Source organism: Spea bombifrons, chromosome 1 (assembly GCF_027358695.1).
Source record: "Spea bombifrons isolate aSpeBom1 chromosome 1, aSpeBom1.2.pri, whole genome shotgun sequence".
Classification (NCBI taxonomy): Eukaryota; Metazoa; Chordata; class Amphibia; order Anura; family Pelobatidae; genus Spea; species Spea bombifrons.
Window position 1 is genome coordinate 96,125,649 of NC_071087.1, and position 20,926 is coordinate 96,146,574.

Below are 20,926 nucleotides of genomic sequence, written 5' to 3' on the forward strand. Positions count from 1 at the left end.
ATTCTGTAGGAATTATTGTTACCCCTGAGACAAAAACCTAAAAAAAATATTCTTAAAACTAATGTTGGATCCGCTTCCTATATATGTGCGGATCTTGATACTTTGTTACTGTGTTACTTTAACAGATATGTCCTCCCCCACAATGAAGAAGCCTGAAAAGCCATTGTTTAGCCCAACATCTCCACAGGATTCTTCACCGAGGCTGAGCAGTTTTTCCCAGCACCACCATCCAGGAATACCAGTAGGACATAGTGGTAAGGGCAACAGAAACCTTCACTTAGTCAAACTGTGATAAAATATGAAATATGTCTTTTGAGCTTACACCAATCAGGGAGGAGTTTGAAGTCGCGAGGCATTGATGAGCAAAATGTTGGTAGGCCATTTCTGTAAGGAGCACATTTTGGGTCTCAGAGGGAATTGTTTATGGAAAGTTGCTTATATGCTTGAGAGCTTTATTTGTTACGTGGCAACCCATCTGTTTACTACACTTTTCATGGTTTAGGAATATATGCAGGAAGTTAATCTAAATCTTTTTTTATTACAGTTTTTTTCTGTTGCCCATTCCTCCTTTGTGTTACATATGAGTCTTCAAATGATTGTTTGAATGTAGTACATTTGTGTCAGTGCCGTGTTCAGAATAAATGAATTCAGCTAAAGTTATTTAAGGTACAGTAGGTCAAACAGAGTTGCACACATGTTTCTGTTTAATGTTGTGCAGGATATATAAGACCGAGTTTATTTAAATAATACATTTTCCTGAGGCCCAGAGCCAATTTAGGTTTTTTGGCTAGCCAATTAGTATCATGTTCACATTAATCTAGGGGACATTCACCTGCGTGCATTGGTTTTTCTCTAAAACGTGAATCGGATGCTGGTCATTTAACAGGGGAATGGGATACACTTGAATAAGTAGGATAATATATGATAGGGATTACAATGGATTCTAAGAGCAAGTATCTGATTAGACCAACCTGTCCCTTTAAATTGAAGATTTTAATTTGATTTGTCTGTATGTATAACATTTTTTTATGTAAATTGTGAAAGGCAATGCTATATCACACACATGCACGTTTATACAGTATATGCTAACGGGACCACATAATCTGTCTAACTTTTATTATGTCTCGGGATCCTTTTGCTTATCTGAATTCATTTCATATAAACTTATTTTAAAATAAGACTCTGAATAAAGGATTGATTGTATTTAGATGATACATTTAGTGGCTCTAAATATTGAATGCCCTGTCCTGCCCAGGTGAAACACATGTACATAAAACCTGTTGTTTCCAGCCTTGGGGTTAGATTATACGTGAGGTATAGTGTGTAATAAAAAGAAGCATAATGAGTGTTCATTGTGTCAGATAGCAAAAAGCTCATGTGCCCTTGACCCCTCTCTGTATTCCATGTGGAGGCCAAATTTGCAAACACAAATTTCATCAGAATTCACCAAAACAAAGATGGACGTTTCCATTGGCCATACTGTCTACTTGAACAGTAGAGTGGAGGAGAGGGTCATGTGGGGTTCATGCATGGAATGCACAGTACACTCAAACCGGAAGTGCAGATGTAATGTAACATCATGTAGTATATGTGAAAGAACCACTTCTGCTTAGGCTTTCTTCTATGTGTCTCATTATCGTTTAAGTCAGTTGAAACGCCATGAAGATAGTTGATATTCTATGCTCCCCCATCTAGTTTAGTATCACAGATGCAGAGACCGATCCTGACTGACAGTCTAACACAGCTATCAAGTCTTTATAGGAAGCCATTTCCATAACACTTTAACGGTAACTCTAATGAAGCTGAAATATGGAAATTATACTTATCAGACAAAACAAATCAACGTATAGGCTTTGAAAAAATAAGAAGGGCCAAATGTTCCCCATGAATATAATACGATGTACTTCATTTTCGACTCCTTGTATTGATTCTCTTTAACATGAAACACAATCTGGCAACAAACACTGTTAGTTTCTCACAAATAACCAAATTAATTAAATAAATATTGACTTAGCATATATCATTTGCCCTAACTGTATTGCTAAAATAGACAGATTGTTTTTTGTTGATTGTAAGTCTGTTATATCCACCAGAAAAAAAAAAAAAAAACATTTCATTATTGTAAGTCTGTTATCACTGTGTTTTTTGTTTATCACTGTGTTTTTTTTTAATTGGGTGCCTTTGCCTCACTAGTTTTGTGTAGTTGTATTTTGTGTATTCTTAGCATAATCCTACCCTGTAGTAAATAGTAAATCAAGCTGACTTACTTAAATACTCTGAGCTATACCCTACCCCTAATTCTCAAAGGCCTCTTTGTCACAGATTTTCCAGTCTCCTCTGGCCAATACAAGGCCAGATAAGTGACAGGTGGCCCATGAATCAGTGTGTAGGTGATGCTACTTGCTATTGAAGGGGTACACATAAATATACACTGACTCTGAACACATTTTTATTAGCACAGTGATTTTATGTGGGTCCTCGAGTGGCCCCATACTTAAGCTAGATCAGCTTTCTCCCTTCTTCTTCAAGGGACTCCACAATAAGCAGGTGTGTATGCAAGTGGATGTGCATTGCAAACATATCTGGCTACTGCATATGATAATCAGCCGTTAAAATGATAGAATACTTTAAAAACAGAATTCAATCAATGGGTGTTGTGATGGACCCAAGGGCCAACTCCTGTTGATCCCTCTTAAGTTCTAGGCCTAGCACAGCTTTTCCTTTTTCCCTCCTGTAAACACAATCATGTGTATAGCTCAAATAAATTATTGTCATGTGCAACTTTACAATGTGTATAAACAACATCCCGTCAGTTATTTGTCCAGGTATGTAACAGCCTCTGTGGAGGCCAAAAGTCATTAGCAGTTGATGATGACTCATTTTCCAACATGTTGTTGAAGATAAAAAAAAATGTGAGTTTTGTTATCTTTAAAGACTCTGGAGAAAAATACTTAATTCACGAAAAATGTTTTCATTCTGGGAATCATGCTTTTAGTTCAAGCGATGCTAAATCAGTGGATGGTGTAATTCCTGAAAACTAAACAAGACTTTGAGCAGTCTTGAGCTGGGAAAGTTAGACTGTTAGATCCCAAGGGATGTCTGGTATTTGGGCTTTTTATGTGCAAGTCCAAGAGAATAAGAATGGGGAGGAAAACCCACAAGTAAAAGAACATGTTTGGTAAAATTCAATTTATACTTTGCTGGAGTGGATGGTATTTAGAATTCGCAGGTAGGGATTTTTATTTGTGTTATAGTTTTCTCACACGATTCTTTATTTTTATGTTTATATATCTACAGTGATCTCAACCAGGACATCACCATCTCCGCTGCCATTTCCAACACAAGCAATCCTTCCTCCGACCCCCTCTTCCTACTTTACTCATCCGACGATTCGATATCCTCCACACCTGAACCCTCAGGATGCGCTAAAGAATTATGTTCCTTCTTATGACCCGTCCAGCCCACAAACTAGCCAGGTAATGGACAAGCCAGTATTATACCGTGAGACCTGTATTGTGCCCGTGTTCTTGTTCTGAATTAGAGCAGAGGTCCAAAATCACTGTTGTCCAACGTATAGGATACTGTTAACTCTGTAATGTGATGCAGTAGCACCTGTATTTCCAGTAGGCTGAGGGAATAAAAAGACAGCAGGAGGAGAACTCTTGTAGAGATTTATGGCATATTAGCTGACATAAGTGAACAGTGAAAAGTAGAAAGAGAATGAGAAAGGAGAGGGACACAAGTAGGGCTGCAACAACTAATCGATAAAATCGATAATAATCGATAATGAAATTCGTTGGCAACGAATTTCATTATCGATTAGTTGAATCGATTATTATCGATTATAAAATGAGGGTTTTTTCAGAGCAAACGCTCTGAAAAATCCCCCTCATTATATAATCCGTTTAGTCTGACTCACCGTCTCACAGCAGCAGCTCCTACTTACTCCCCCTCCCTGTAATCACTGTGACAACTGGCCCCGCCCCTTCCTTCTCCAGGCCAGAACCACATGGCTGTGACACTCACCTAACTGTAAGTATATGTATGTATGTATATATATATATATATATATATATATATATATAATGTGTATATGTGTGTGTATATATATATATATATATATATATATCTATATAGATATATATGTGTATGTAATATATATATATATATATATATATATATATATATATTTGGGCTACTGAAAGTTAGGGGAGGTGGGGGTTAATTTAGGGGCAGTTATGGTTAGTGGGGTGTTTAGGGTTAATTTAGGGGCAGTTATGTTAATAGGGTGTTTAGGGTTAATTTAGGAGCAGCTGTGGTTAATGGGGTGTTTGGGGTTAATTTGAGGCAGTTGTGGTTAATGGTGTGTTTAGGGTTAATTTAGGGGATGCTGTGGTTGATGGGGTCTTTAGGGTTAATTTAGGGGATGCTGTGGTTAAGGGGGTGTTAAGGGTTAATTTAGGGGCAGTTATGGTTAATGGGGAGTTTAGGGTTAATTTAGGGGAATCTAAATCCTGGGGGCAGTGAAGTGACATATCTGGGGGTATAAGGCATATACAGTATATAAGGCATATACAGTATATAAGGCATATGTGGGGAGGGCAGTGTGGCATGTCTGGGGAGGACGGAGTGGTGTATCAGGGTGTATAAGGCATATCTAGGTGTAGAGTGGCATATCTGGGGGTAGAGAAGTGGCATGTCTGGGAGGCAGGGTGGCATGTCTGGGGAGGATGGAGTGGGGTATCAGGGGATATAAGGCGTATCAGGCACAGTGGCATATGTGGGAGGCAGCGTGGAGTGGCATATGTGGGAGGCAGCGTGGCATATGTGGGAGGCATTGTGGAGTGGCATATGTGGGAGGCAGCGTGGAGTGGCAGATGTGGTAGGCAGCGTGGCATATGTGGGAGGCATTGTGGAGTGGCAGATGTGGGAGGCAGCATGGCGTGGCATATGTGGGGAGGGCAGGGTGGCATGTCTGGGGAGGATGGAGTGGTGTTTCAGGGGGTATAAGGCATATCAGGCACAGTGGGGGGTAGAGTGGAGTGGCAGATGTGGGAGGCAGCGTGGAGTGGCAGATGTGGGAGGCAGCGTGGAGTGGCATATGTGGGAGGCAGCGTGGCGTGGCAGATGTGGGAGGCAGCGTGGAGTGGCATATGTGGGAGGCAGCGTGGAGTGGCATATGTGGGAGGCAGCGTGGAGTGGCATATGTGGGAGGCAGCGTGGTGTGGTATATGTGGGAGGCAGCATGGAGTGCTGTGGTAGGCAGCGTGGCATATGTTGGGGGGCAGCATGGCATGTCTGGGAGGCAGCGTAGCAAGCCTGGGCTCAAATGTGCATATATTGGGGGGCTGGTTGGGAAATAAAGACAAGAAATGTATTATCAAAGTTTTTTTATTCTGCTGTTTGTATTTAACATCATTTGTTTAGTAAATTATTTTAAATAAATGAAAAATTTACATTCATTTTTTTTATCCGATTAATCGATTAATCGAAAAAATAATCGGCCAACTAATCGATTATTGAAATAATCGTTAGTTGCAGCCCTAGACACAAGTTTACCAAAATAGGTGTATACATGCTTTATGTGGTGACAGTGAATGGACATTATTTAATTAATAAAGTATTTTTATCAGTTGGGCTCTGTTCTGCCAAGGGCTAACTTCCTTCAGAATCCCTGGAACTTCTTCCTCTGCTTATGTCTACGCTACACAGAGCGGTTATATGTAGACTTAAATTCTGTTTAAAGAGTTTTTTTGTGTCTTTTAGTTGAAAGTAAATAGTGCAATAGCTTTGCACCAAAGTTATTGTGAAAGTTGTGAGCTATTTCCTGGCTCATTGTAACATAAACAGGAGAATCCCACCAGCCTCAGATCTTCTGCTAAATGTCTACACAGTTAAGCTTCACACCAGGTTACTGCTTAGCTTCTCTCACGCTACAGCTAAGTATATGACAAGACCATAGAACTGCCTCTTAGAAATGTATACAAAGCCACCTATTTCAATTTAGCAGGGCTTCACACCAATAGACATGGAATATATCCATCCTGCACACCAGACAGCCAAAAAAAAGAAACACAGGTCATGTTAAAAAAATGATAGCGATACATTTTAGAGGGATTAATTTTCTATTTTCAGCATTTGATAAGACATCTCATGAGGCTTTCAGAGTCACATGAGTTACTGGGTCCCCTGGTTAACATCATCCTTAAGCTGCACTGTGTGTTAATAAATATTTGAAGGTCCTTTTATAAATCTGCAGCCGGCTGTGGGAAATCGCAAGGAGCATAGACTCTTTCAGCGTTCCTTTGCGTCCTATAGTCATATACGTGGCAGAATATTTCCTAAGGTTTTTAGTCTGGTTACAGGTTTGGGACAGCTGTTAAGCCTGAACAAATAAACTCTGCAGAGGTCTAATAAACAACACAGCGCTCGTTGCGAGCCAAGGAGTTAGGATTGATTAAATTTCTGTCTAGCAGATTCACTGATTCCGAATTAAATGTGCAAAACGGCTCCCCCTTCCATAACAAATAAGTCAATACGCGGATTGAGCGGCAGCTGGGACTCCTCATGTATCCTGTCCTGCTCTAGGCATAATGGAGAGATATACAACAGAATCAGCTCAAGTGTCATCTTTCTTCATTGTGCTGTAGCACTTGGTCAAGTTGGCTGGTGCACTCCTTGAAATGTTATGGTAAATATTTATCATGTTACCATTCATTTGGCAAATTCAGGGTTTTCTGCTGTTTGCTTGTAACCGTGGCTAGAGAAACATTATAAAGCAATGGATTCTTTTATTTTTAACTATTTCAGTGCAGCATGTTACATGGCCAATTTCCTGGTGCACATTAGACCTAAACTTGTACTTACAAACAGCTATATGTTACTCAGACCTCACTTTCAATAACATAAGCCATTGGCAGTGTTTTATTAATGAGTGTTTGAATAGCTAATTTAACTGAGAGCATGAAAAAGCACCACTATAAATCAGAGTTTGGACTGAGCCCATCTAATTAAATCATGTTCCAGATAGTGCCGTGGAATTATTCCTTGTGTATCATACTCTTTGACAACATTGCTGTGCTGAAGCATAGCAAGCCATCTAAAAGAGCCTCTGAGTTTTGTATGTACTTCCATCCAGTTGAGTAAGCTTCACCCGATTTTTCACCAAGCCCTCTTGGACAACATTAGTAGTATGGATAGGATATACAGAACAAAGCTTGTCTCTTATTGCTTTCCATAAATGCAAAGTCCCACTGGAATTTATCAGAAACATAGACGTGACCTAACTAATATAAGGGACGATTTGCTAAGGTGTGACAAAAAAATTGAAATGTTTTACCAGTGTTGAAATCTTCTGTGTTGTGGGTAGATTATCCTTGACGATCCATGGAATAACATTGGACACTTCACCCAAATAAAATTATTTCAACTTCACCCCGTCTTAGTAAAGCTCCTCCATCATCTGAAATACAACTTTAGGTACATTTAACATGTGGTATATGAAGAACATACACATTTTATGTTTTTATACCAGGATGTGGTAAAGTGAAGGTGATTGAGGTTCAAGCAGAGACTTTAAAAGTTCATAAGGTTCTCCTCTTCTAAGTATGTGGCTCACCACACAGCAGTTATGTTATATGAAAATAATGATTTCCATTTTGTTATATGGTTCTGGAATTTACTGTTACTTTTTATGTTTCATAAAGTATAATATGTTGTATATCGTCAAAGGACAAACGTCCTCTTGGTGCACTTCTCACACGCCCTCAGTCAAATGAGCAGTATAATTTACATCAGAGTCAATAATGCAGAAAAAAATCAATTGAGTCCCATAATATGCCTCATCAACATTACTGTAATTCCATATTCTTAAATTCTCTGAAACTGCTATAATTCAACTAGTAGGTCAACCTGTATATGACTATATGGCTCTCATCAGTTGCAATGTGAATTTGTAAAATTATTCCATCTTAAATAAGTTAAAATACTTAGGCACAGATGGGATATTGACTCAGTGTTGCTCATGGTTGTTTGTGGTTAGAGGTAGTCATCTTTTCCCGTCACCAATAAACTACCGCTCCTATGTTACTTGATCAAGTTAAAGGGTAGCCACCCTGTATGTTATGAAACTGTCTTCCTTTAATTTATGCCCACAGTGTAAGGTATATGAACGAGCATTAACTTCATGAGGACCACACTTGCAACCAATATGTATGATCTGGTCAAGTTGCTATCTTTTGTCTGCAGGTACATATTTAAAGTTTGATGCATATAATACATGGTTGGGTTTCCAAAGGGACTTTCTTGAGGCCACTTTTGAAGGTCAGTGGCTGTGGCCCAGTGCTAGCTCTACCATATTCTCCACATTCTTGGCCACATTTTGTCCGGCCTAGTCTACGCTGGCCAGTTTATTTATGATGCCAGTTGTCAAAAGAATTTCAGAGAGTTGGCCGTATTACCCTTAGCCACCTATAGGGTAAAGTTGTCCCTCTTTGACCGCATTATATTTTCATACACCATTATGTGTTTTGTTGATTGGTGTTACTACCCTTACGAAAAAATTACTGCAGTTTTTCTGAAGTAATACTGCAGTTTTTTGGACATGAAAAAACTGCAATACTGCACTTTTACTGCAGTATTACTGCACATTTACTGCAGTTTTACTGCATTTGTACTTCACTGTACTGCAGTTATTTTTGTACGGAAGTACAAATGCAATAAAGCTGCAGTACATTGAAGTACAATGCAGTATAATTGCAGTAAAAAAAAAAGGGCAGTAAATGTGCAGTAATAATGCAGTACAGTGAAGTACAAATGCAGTAAAACTGCAGTAAATGTGCAGTAATACTGCAGTAAAAGTGCAGTATTGCAGTTTTTTCATGTCCAAAAAACTGCAGTATTACTTCAGAAAAACTGCAGTAATTTTTTGTAAGGGTAGGTTCCAAAAACACTTTGCCACCTATCACTTTGTGACATATTAATAGCTGTTTAGACTAAACTTGACTCTGATATTCGGGGAAGGGTTTCCATGTTTTAGTAGTCCCCTGTTAAAGTATATAATCTGTTGGCTTTTTTATATGCCCAGTTACCTTACGATACCTTGTTTACCAAGAAGTAAACAGTGAGACATTGTAACTCACACAGGCACATCATTGTGTGTACACACTATAGACAAGTTAAAACATAACTACACAAATACTGTTAGACTGTGAGCCCTTTGGGCCTATTTTGCGAACGCATATGTTAATGCAAATGAACTAAAAAATAACAGGAAATGGGAGATAATTCAACATTAATGTTTTCTCTGTACCATTATGAATAGAAATCAGTGCACATAGTTTAAAATCATCCACGCTCCCTGGTGGAAACAAACTCAGCTCTCAACTAATTTGCGGAGACAATTAGGCTTGTGGGAGAGTTAAAAAAAATACATATAGCCTTTTTTATTTATATATCATCGCCAGAGTATCACAAAATGCCAATTTATAGAAAATTACGGAAAATATTGGAATTTTCTTACATGTATTTTAACAGAGCTTTGCTGATTTTCCTGTACTTAAGTGCATAGTCTTGAGAATATTAGCTTCATTATTTCTGCTTTGCCTCTTTCCAATTATCCTACTACTAGATATAGGGAAATCTGTCTTGCACCCTAAATTGATGTGACTCTATTGAGGCCAACAAGTGTGAAACATCTCATTCTGCACTCCTGTGTATCCCTTATGTATGCCACTTGGGGAAGGGGTGCCTCTTTGGAAACCCAGATACTGCTTTCAAGACCATGATGTCCCTCTCTTTCATGACCTGAATTATTGGAGGACATGATGTGATCACAAATCTCTATCCTGTGGCGGGAAAAAAAAATATCACGTGACCTCCTTGAAAGCTTTGTTGAAGGGCCTCAGGCCGTGTCTTAACACATATTATTAGATTTGTGAAATTAGTGCTCACTTTCTGACACTTATATTGTGGAGCAAACAAATGCAATTTTGCTTAAAATAGTAGCTATTATGTTCAAAAGAAAAAAACTAGACAACTAGAAATTACAGATGGCATTCAGTTAGGACCAGTATCAAAGAGCCTACTTCTGCACCTTATGACTTGAGGCTCCCTGGACCGCAGGGGGGGTGTGTTATACCTCTGGCAAAATATATTTGCCTCCTGAATAATAACAATAATATATAATAATAGTAACAGTAGTAATATCAACACCCTAAAGAACTACCAGTGGAAAGTGTCACATAGAAGTTCTTGTTAATGCCCCATCTGCCAGGTCTGCTTTAGTCATGGGTATTAAAAGTAAAGTCTCCACTTGGACACTGGACGTTTGCGCTTTTAGTGTATTACTGGCTCCAGCTATCACAGCTATTATACCGTGACTCAAGTGTGTGTGACCTCTCCCTCAAAATTAGGAATGCGTCAGCTGTTTCATTAAATTGTACTTGTGTCCTGGGGCATCCATATTGACCTAATTTGACTGAGTTGTGATCACTACTTTATCTCCAGCCTGTGATGGCAGCCATTAGGTCCTTGCAGCTTGATTGGGAGGAGTGAGAAGAAGTAAGGTGAGCTCAGGGCAGTTGACTCAGTAATTATGCTGCATTTACAAAAACTAGGCTAATAAGGTAGAAGTCAGCCTCATCTCTGTGGCCTGCATAAAGGAAATGAGCCATAACTTTTCCCATAATTATTTTTTTAACTATATTTGATTCGTGTTACAGTTCAGTGGAATTTCGGGTTTCAGGGTTAAATGAAAATGTATGTGCTACGCGCTTGAACCGGCTGTACAGACTAACCCATTTACCAAAATACAGGATTTATAAGTTTAGACACACTGTATCAGGTCAATTCATTCCAGAAGTCAGGGCATCTGCAGAATTGAGGCAAGAACAGCAGGAATACAAGATGTGTTGGCACAGCATGGCACAAAATGTGACGTCAATGCATATAGAGATAGTGTTGCAAAAAGGTCAGAAAGCAAAGCATCTGCTGCAAAGCGAGTCAACAGCTGTAAAAGGTCTCGCAGGGGCTTCTGAAACACCCTGTGCAATGTGGACTAATTGGCTTCAAGATACGCAGTCACATTTTAGCTCATCTTTAGCTGAGTAGGTAGTATGGCCTACAAGTGATATCTTGCCCAGGACCACCTTAAGTTTGAAGATGGCTTTGCTGTCACTTAAAATCTAGCAAGAGTACTCATGTGATGATCAAAACAAGTAAAGTTCCATAGCTTCATAATGACCTGCAGTTCCCAATTTGCAAGAAAAATCTCGATTACTAGGTTTGTCGCCCAGCAAATAGCCTGTTTTTTTTTTACTGGAACCAGTACAAATCAGACACATGCTCAAAAAGGGGAAGAGACGGTGTACTTATTCCAAAGAAAGAATTTCACACGTGAACGGAATGAGATGTAATGTTACGCTGATGCCTAGTTTGTGCACGTAGACGGATAGTAAGTGTGCGCTTTCCAAAATATAATACACACTTCATAAAAAAAGACACACTGGCCCTTTAAGAGCAGAAATTCATGTAAGGAAAAGAAACTCGGCAGCCGTTTGGTTGTATTTAAAATAAACAACAGGCATTTCCAAAATGAAAAGCGAGTCTTATATTCCAGGAAATGCGTTATTTTTCTTACAAGGGTAGCCGAGCCTTAAATGTGTGCGATATGATATCATCTGTGCAGAATGTGCAACCTTCCTGTTCTGAAATATCTCCTGACTCTCCAATGTGGAAAGGGTTTACATTTACAGCTGTGCAGATGGAAATTACAGATACCATGCCAGCGTTTACCTAGAATGAACCGTCCTTCCCCAGCCACGTTCAGTAAGGCACTCATTTAGATTGTTAGGACAAGCCAGCGAGCTGCCTTGCAGTCCCCGCAGCAATTTTGTAGCGTAATTGTATTACCGCTGCACTGATTATAGTGAAACAACGATGCCACTCAATCGAACGTGTAGGGAAGAAAATGAGTTTTGTTTAGCGCGCTAGGGCTTGTGTGGGTTTCAGTCGTGGAACAAAAACAGTCAATTCTCTTCAGATAGTTTTAATTTTTAACAAGGTAGCAGCACCTCTCTGCTCATTCTGGATGAGCAGAAGGAAACCTGGGGATGGAAAAATCAAGTCGCAAAATATAAATCTGCCACATAGAAACTGACGACAGAATCAGTCCATGTGGATCGTAATCAGTCCTTGGTATAACCAAACAGTCATTCATTTTTTTTGGACACCAGTTTTCATAAGCATTAAATAAAGTGATGTACTCATATGCACATTATTATTTAGGGATCTTTTTCTTTGTGTTCTTCTACATTTGGGTCTTGGCTGTCGTTTTGTAACAGCACGGCTATCTAGAATAGGCGTCACTAAGGGACGTACATATTTGTTGGCAAATTCAGTTACCAATTGCTGACATTTTCCCTGGGTTTTGCGAGCCGTGTATAATTATTGGGCATCCTGTGATTGTATACTTTGTGCGCGCTTTTTATCTTTCATCAAATTTCCCAGATCAAGCTATTCAATGTTTGAGAGTCTGTGTAAGTTAATTCTTCAACTGTTTCTATTAGAAATGTATCCAGAAAACGTTGCTCTGGGGTCATCTACCTGGCGTGACTTTTTGGTGAAAATGATCACTGCCCTTTGTTCTTTTGCTTGCTATCTCTTAACATACTCACTCCCATCGTTGTTACTTTGAAAAGTTATACTATTGGCATAGGTAACACGGGATTCTGGTTTCTTGGAATTGAATTATTCCAAAAGACCAAGTGAACGCAACATGTGCTTCAAATTCTCTCTCGTTATTAGGCTTGCATATCACAAACCTAGGTTGGGAGGATTTAAGAAAGAGGCTAGAAAACAGAAGAAAATGCTTAATATGTTTTCCTGAAATCCATGTTTTTCCCCCTTAATAAAACTGATTTTCATAATTATTATTGTCTTTCACACACTGGGCAACATGGTGACCCCACAACCTATCATTAATGTCTAATGTGCTCACAACTTCATCTGACACAGGGGAGGTTAACCCAAAAACAGAAAGGGAAAAAAAAGCGAAGGGTCGTCATGGCCAAAAAGATGATTACAGACTTGATTAGCATCCAAGACAAATGGCGTACCCCAAGGCAGCCCCTGAGCTACGATCACAACTGGCTCCCGAGCTTGCCAAGTTGCCAGATGCCTTTGTTGGAAGGCTTCTTCCTTCAGATTAGCACCTGAGTCCTGGACAAACCAATCAAGAGGGAGCCCTGGGAAAAAAAAAAGCTTGACCTAGCATTCACACGTGAAGGCCGTTCCTGGCCGGGGAGTATGATACGTCAATATCCGTCAAAGAATCGGCATGTCTTGTTATTGTATTCCCCGGCTCATTCGCCACACTTGTAAAAATATATTTCCAGAGGCCTTTATATTTCCTCAAACACAGCACAAAGCAAAATGTATAAACATTTTTCCGTTTGAAAGAAAATGGTCCCTGGTCCAAGTAAAAAATGTATTTGTTTTCTTTTCGACTCGGTGTTTTATTGAAAAATCCTAAACCAAATAATATGGGAATAGAAGTAATAATATTTACTATCACATTATATATTTACACAGAGTGAAGTTAAACAAAAAGGCAGCAGTTCCATCTGTGTTCTGTTTTTTTCTGTGCCGTGTCAGCACTTTTGCAGCAATCTCTTTTTTTCTTCTTCTTCTTCTCATTCGTTACAGGTACAATCTATGTTGGGTACATACTGTACACTGTAAAGGGAATTTTCCATTATCCCTCTTGGATTATTACTTCAAGAACAGCTTATATATAAGTAATATAACTGTATGCAAGCAACACAAAACCCATTCCACCCATATAGTAAAAAAAAATCAGAATATATATATATATATATATATATATATATATATATATAAGTTTTTGCAGTAAAATATTATGCCCGTTCGAGCCATTCTGTTTCATTTAAGGCGGGCCATTCCCAACACGTTAGTTACCCGAGCAAAATAACCTTAAAAAAGCTGGTAAATTGAGCTATTATTTGTAAATGCTCTAATTTACACTAGCCATTAAGGTTATTTAAAAAAAGCAAAAGACAAACAAAATACCCACTGAACCAATGCTTAAGAGCTCTTGAGAGCTAGAAGTGGATCGAAAAAAAGTACCCCTCAATAAACATTGTGCATTGGGATAAAGAAAACATTGTTAAAGCTACACTTCTCCCTTCTCCGTTTCTCTAACATTTCTTCGAAAAACTTGTTTTGTTGTTTTTGGGGTTTTTTATTTTGAATGACTTCATTGTGATGAATTTCTATGTAGCTCGTTAGACAGTCTTTGCCATTGTTTTCTCTTACGTGTTATGTGACAGTTTCAATAGACACATTAGCGACTGCTACTAGTCTGGCCAAGCAGCATGTATGGATACGCATTCCTGACTATTTCTGCCCATTTTTAACTCTCCCCTAAGCCAAAGGGCTGGAGAAAACAATGGGCCCCACGCCGTGGGAAGTACTCAAAGGGTTAAGTTGTTCAGTCGTTTTCCATATGACACGGTTACAGGCACGGTTCAGATTAGGCTGTTGATCACACTAAGGAATGGTTTCAAAGGTAGAATTTTATTGTTATCGGAAATATGATCTCCCATTGTACAGCGGCGCGCAGGCTGCTGTGCTTGCGTAGTAAGCAAAACCAACACTTTTTGGAGTCATTTTGAATATGAAACACAGTTCATGAGCAGTTGTTGGAGCATTGTAGTATTTAGTATATATATATATATATATATATATATATATATATCTTGATATTATATGGTGCATTTTATAACCATTTTACACTGCTTTGTAACTTTTACTTTAATGGTTTGAACACTGCATCACTGCATCATGAAAAAAACATGTTTTTTAACATTTTACTTTCGATTATAATTATTCGATAATAATATGGTTTATTTTCTATATATATACCTGCTTCATATATTTAGCTCTACTTCTTAGAGAACCCCTTTGGCAACCAAGAGTTCATTACTTTCAAATGACATAAATAAAAGAAAAGAAATAAAGCACCTTAAATCTTCAAAGTACCTATTAACGATAGATTTTCTTGATGGAAATTAAAATTTGGGATTATTATTGTTTCTTTAACGATACAGAACCAGTAAAAGCGCTAAGATTGTAATGTTGTATATTTGACCAGCTAACATATATTAATATGAGTCAAATGTCTGATGTGCTAGACATATGCATTTTTCTGGCATACTGGAGCAGCGACGGAAAAAGTGAAAAGAGGCAGAACAGTGTTTTCACCACAGCAACCAATGGAATGGTCTTGTTAGTAGACAGTCCATTTGCATAAGTATAGTTTCTCCTGTACTGGAGGTTTTTGATTGATAGTCCATAGTTTACTATATGTATGTGTTTTCCCATAGTTTATTTGCACGCATACATTGCTTACGTGGCTTTCACAAGAACAATATTTTCATATATGTGCGCATTGAGATTGTTTTCTTATTGAACTGTAATATTTTGCATTTGACATTAATCTTGCACCTTATTCTGTTTGCAGAACTTCACTTTTAAAACTAGTTTTCATTTTCTTACTTTCTCTTTTTCTCTATCCCGTCTCTTACAGCCCAACAGCAGCGGACAAGTTGTGGGAAAGGTGCCTGGCCATTTCACTCCGGTGTTGGCCCCATCACCACATCATGGCGCAGTGAGGCCTGTGACACTAACCATGACAGACACTAAGCCCATCACCACATCCACTGAAGGTGAGATGCCCTTTCCTGGTCTGGTTGTGGAAAACTAGTTAAGACCGTGGAAAACTAACTGAGCTCAAAGCAAGCAGCCCCTACCATGATCATGAAGAACAACTTTTAACTACTTAATAAACAAAACACAATGTCTTCCTCCTTTGCCATGGGGATTGGCTATATCCACAGGTATCTCTCCATCTTGGAGTAGAAACCCAACATGGTCGACCTGTGGAACAGACTGTACGGGGATATCCATACGGTTCCCTCATATTATTCTTAACAAAACAAACCCAAGTATCAGGAAGAAGCATAGGGAAATGTGATAACACTCATATAGCAGGTGCATTTATCTAACACTGCAGATCCATGCATGCCTGCAGGAAACTGCCTGCTGCCTAAATGCGCTAAGGGGTTAACATGAGCGCCAAGAGATTAGTTAATCTCCTCTAATTGAAGTTTGCTTGAGGATATAAACCTGCCGAAAGACATGCTAAATGGCAAGTATGACAAATGCCTGATTACATGGATTTAATATGATCCCTGTAACATTACTTCCTTAATCAGTCCCTATAATTGCATGAAGACTGCTGAATAAACAGTGACCGCATTTTCATAGATCATTTGCGTCCACTGGCGACTTTGAAGTGATATAACATAGCAATGCTGATAATGTTTCCTTTAGTAAATTAACATTTTCCGTAAATCAATAATCCACACAAAAAAATGCTGGACATTTACACACATTTTGGCAATTTTTTACTCAAATGTTCTGGTGGTCAAGGGAAAAAAGAAATATTAGAAAACCCTACAGTTCCCTTCTCTGTAGAATATGTTCTGGATACTTCTACTCCTTGTAGTGGATCGTGATATTAGAGTGGGTCACTATAGCCCACCAAATTTACCACTCCAACCAAGAAAGAAACATGCATACCACAAAAGCCGTAACTATTGTATTTCTGCAACTGTTTTTGCTGCCCCTATCCGCATTGGTATGTCTTGGAAAGTTAAAACGGCATAATGCCTGTCAAGATAATTGCCCCTACGATGCTTTTTCATGCATAGTTTAAAGGGTCAGCATATGCTTGAACCGGTAGTTCTTAAACAAGGCGTTAAAGAGTCTTAAGCAGGCCTGGTAGCCCGACTAGAGGTTAAAAGCTGTTTGGACTTGGATCTTTCATCTGCATTAACAAGAGAAGCAAAGAGGAATCAGAATTATTATTCTTAATAATCTTAAAATGGTTACAGCCCCGTTGGCAATTGAAATGACTTTTTGGATGACTTACTAATTTGATGTCTACAATGGCTAATATAGATGTAATTATGAAATAATTGTGTATACTCTATTGACAGGCTCCTTTATGATTAATGCACTGCCCAGAAATCGCAATCAATGCTATGCATTGTGTCTCTTGCCTCACCTTATCGCCTGATGTAACGTTTTCCGGTTAATCTATATTTGTTTAACCAGTGTGGAAATATTTCACAAGGAATGTGCGTATTGACCACCTGTGTTTGTTTTAATATAATGTAGACACTGTTTGACTCTTAAACAGTGCACACACACACTAGAGAAGCCACGTACAGTAACGGTGATAGGAGATCCCACCGCTCCCCCAATATAATAACTAGAACAGTGGATATGTTGATTTTTTCCTATGCGTTAGCTGATCTGGAAGTCATGCGGAAAATTGACTTATTCAATTTATTATCATTTAAGATCCTGACATCCCAAGTGAATTGTTAAAGTGGCCTAGGCTGTTGTTTTATTGATGATCTACGAATAACAAGAAAGAGTAACTAATGCAGCATTAAAACACTATTCCTAATACTTTTGAACCTTGCCGGAAATATTTTGTGCTGGGAGCACTTAATTGTCACATGACACACAAGCAGACACACATAGGACATTGCCATGTAAACTAAACAAAAAAAACGTCTTAAAAAGTGTGATTAAGCCTTTGGAGTGAAGAATAAAATGACAGATCTATTATTCAGACATACTGTGGAACTGTACCTTTAAAGCCTTGTTGCAGCCTGAGACATGGCGTATACTTGTGTGGACAATAAGACTTTAGAATTTATGAACCTGTATTAATGCCAAATCGTATTGTTATTCTCATTGGCTTGTCTCTCCTTTTTCCACAGCCTACACAGCCTCCGGTACATCGCAAGCCAACCGATATGTGGGGCTAAGCCCAAGGGATCCAGCCTTCTTACACCAGCAACAGGTGGGCTGCTTTCACATCAGGTGTAATGAGATGCTTGGGGGTAGTGTCATAAGCCTGCATGCTGCCACTCATAGCTCGGATTAAAAACAAAATCCCGCTGTTTTCCGATCATGACCAGGCACGCCAAATCACAACACATTTAATTTGAGATTGTGGGCGTCACAAAGAAAGTTTTCCTTAAGTGACCTAACATTAGCCGAATTGTACCCGACTGCTGCCACAGAAACCGGATCCAGGGAATAATTAGGGCACGCAGCGATCGCTCCTCTTCCATGTAATACAATAATGTGATTTCTTCTCTTTGCAGAAATACTATTGTAAATACTTCATTGCAACCCTTGTTAATCTATATTATTTATGCCTTTCTTTGCTAAAAGAAGGGGAAATGGCCATAAGTGTAAAACTAGCTTTTTTTTTTAGTTTGGCATAAAATAACTTTTTCTAACAAGTAGTCTTCTAGGCTTCTCATGCTTTGTGAGTAATATCCTCAGAGGACGGGATCCCCCCATGCGAAGCAGAGAGGACCTTCCTCTTAAAATGTCTGGCATTATTAGGAGAACTAGAAAGAAATAGTTATTGTACGTTTCAAGTGTAAAAAAGCTACCGTCACGAGTTGCGTTGTAAAACAGGACACTAGAAGCTCTATAGGTAGAAAAAAAACGAAAAAAAAAAAAAACAATGTTCGTTATGAGAATTTCGGCGTAAATAGAAATTCTAATTCCAGGCAGGGAAAAAGTAAAACGAAGAATCTCCGACATATAAGCGGTATTTGGGACCATTGTTTATACTAGCGTTAATGTCAAGTTAATTTTCCAGATGTTGCGCTGCAGCTGAGGTCCAGAAGAGAAGTTAAAGCCAAATTTCTTGAAAAGTGGATTATTGTTGCGAGCGTAATTGCTTTCCGTCTTTGTGCCCAGTTTTAACCCAGTGAAATCACATGCCACTTTCTCTATTTCAGTCAAAGTCACCATCTGTAGTTCCGCATCTCTAATCACACTTTGTGTTTAATAACACCTTTCAAAACATGGACTTCGTACAGATTCTATGTTTAATCACTAGGACCCAACAAATTAATGAGAAAAGGGAAAATCTAATACATTTTGGCTTTAAGTGCACCACTTTTTTTTTAGAAACCAGACATACCTAGAACAGTCTCTTCTCATTCTCAGTCTCATTTTCAGTCTCATTCTTCATCTTCTGGGATGAAGAATGTTTTTGAGTAGAGGGTGGGTTTAAATGACACTTTTTAAACAGTTTGACCATATATCAAAATCTATGGAGGGGTGTCTGGGCTTCCTGAAAACAAAGTCCTTTTGGGTCTTCTTATCCAAAGCAACAACAAAATAGCACGATAATTCTTCTAAACTGTTAAAGCCGTGTTAAAGATGCTGTCCCACTTAGACAAAACATTAATTGCACTCTCTAGTGTTTAATGCAAATAAACGTTAACAGATCTGTCAACCAGTGTCTGCTTTTGTGTCGCATGACAATTCCTGGCACAAAAATATGAATGAGGCAAAGTTCTACTTAAAAATTAAAATAGCATCAAAGTAGTATTTCTGGGAAGGATTCAGTCGTTACTAGGAATGGCGTTTGTAATGCCACTACGAGTAGGTGGAACAGCATCTTTAACAAACCCACTGGGTATATTAGGAAGCAAACGTAATACCACCAGTGATCAGAAAGACAACCTCGCGACAGGGTATCCACAGCAGCTGGAACGTTGAGTTACCTAATTACAGAAATATACACAATAGGGCTGGGATTAATAAAAGACTTGGAAAGTATTAAAAGATTCCTTGCAGAAGATGGTAACATTTATCAGTACATATGGAAACCAGAAGTGTGTCTTTCAAACTCCAGGAGATGTTATCGTTTATCTCCCTTGCTTGTGTGATATCTTATATGAGTTTGTGTGATTGTGTTTGCGAGATTACACATACATTTCTAAGGGGATGTGCTCAGATGCGTTGACCAACGGTCTCCCAATCTATAATTTCTACACATGGTTACAAAGGTGAAAAATTTTTTTTTGTGGAAGTGGATTTTAAAGCAGGTGATCGGCTGCTAGACAGACCAGTTATTTAATATGCCTGTTTATATGCCACGGAATAGTCTTAGAAGTGGGAAACCAATGTAATTCAACTCTTTAACAAAGAGGTTCTCAACAGGCAGCGCTCCAGCCATGGTTGAACTGCAAATACGGCGTTCACTGGCTGAGCCTCTTGTGAGTTACAGTTACACAGTTTCTCGAGCGTTAACTGCTCTAATATCTACATGACTTAAACACGAAGGTAAGGTATTAGCACCATTAGCGTGCCATATTGTCCTGTGCCATACGCACAATGTCCTTCCTCACAATGTCCTTTGAAGTTTTGAGATCGTAAAACTAATCGTAAAACTAATGAGCGGGTTATACCTAGAACTTCCAGGTCAATATGATTTTTCCCCATAAACACATCTAAACAAATACACATTCTGTCTGTAATTGCGGGACACCTATATTCAGGCCGACATGGCATTTTTTAAGACCAATTATTAGTCTAATAGTTACTCTTAATTAATTTATTTTCAATTATTGGAAAAGAAGGAAATAGCGCACAAGATGAGGCTTTATTTTTTCGACATAATTCCCAAGGGAAGCCCAGATCCGTGAGATAGATGGAAATTCAGAGGCCAGGCTGCCTTCATATCCAGCAGCATACTTCAAATCCTAGGAGGGTATCAATTTAGGACCTATCCCTGAAATGTATTTGTATTTTAATGGGAATGTTTATACACGCCGCTCCCTTCACTTGAAAGCCGAGTGCTGTACATTGAACAGGATATGAAATCCCATTTATAAAAATAATACAAATTCAATTGTAAGTTGGATCTCAGTTTATTATCCTCAACTAAACTGCTTTAAACAAATTCTCAGGTTTGAGTCAAAGTTTACCTCCCTCCCATTTCCTCTCTCCCACTCTC

At 38.7% G+C, this 20,926-nt stretch overlaps 1 protein-coding gene across 4 annotated transcripts in view; it reads left to right on the forward strand.

Annotated features, from left to right (window-relative positions):
* NFIB (nuclear factor I B) overlaps positions 1–20,926 on the forward strand; it is a 133,113-nt gene that overhangs the window by 94,194 nt on the left and 17,993 nt on the right. For 3 of the 4 annotated variants that reach the window (XM_053465942.1, XM_053465943.1, XM_053465941.1), the window contains exons 7-9: positions 3,298–3,476; positions 15,608–15,746; positions 17,877–17,959. In XM_053465942.1, coding sequence (XP_053321917.1) covers positions 3,298–3,476; positions 15,608–15,746; positions 17,877–17,959 — 401 coding nt within the window. Of the gene's footprint in view, positions 1–125; positions 255–3,297; positions 3,477–15,607; positions 15,747–17,876; positions 17,960–20,926 lie in introns of all 4 variants that reach the window. The other variant, XM_053465944.1, reaches the window with a different exon arrangement.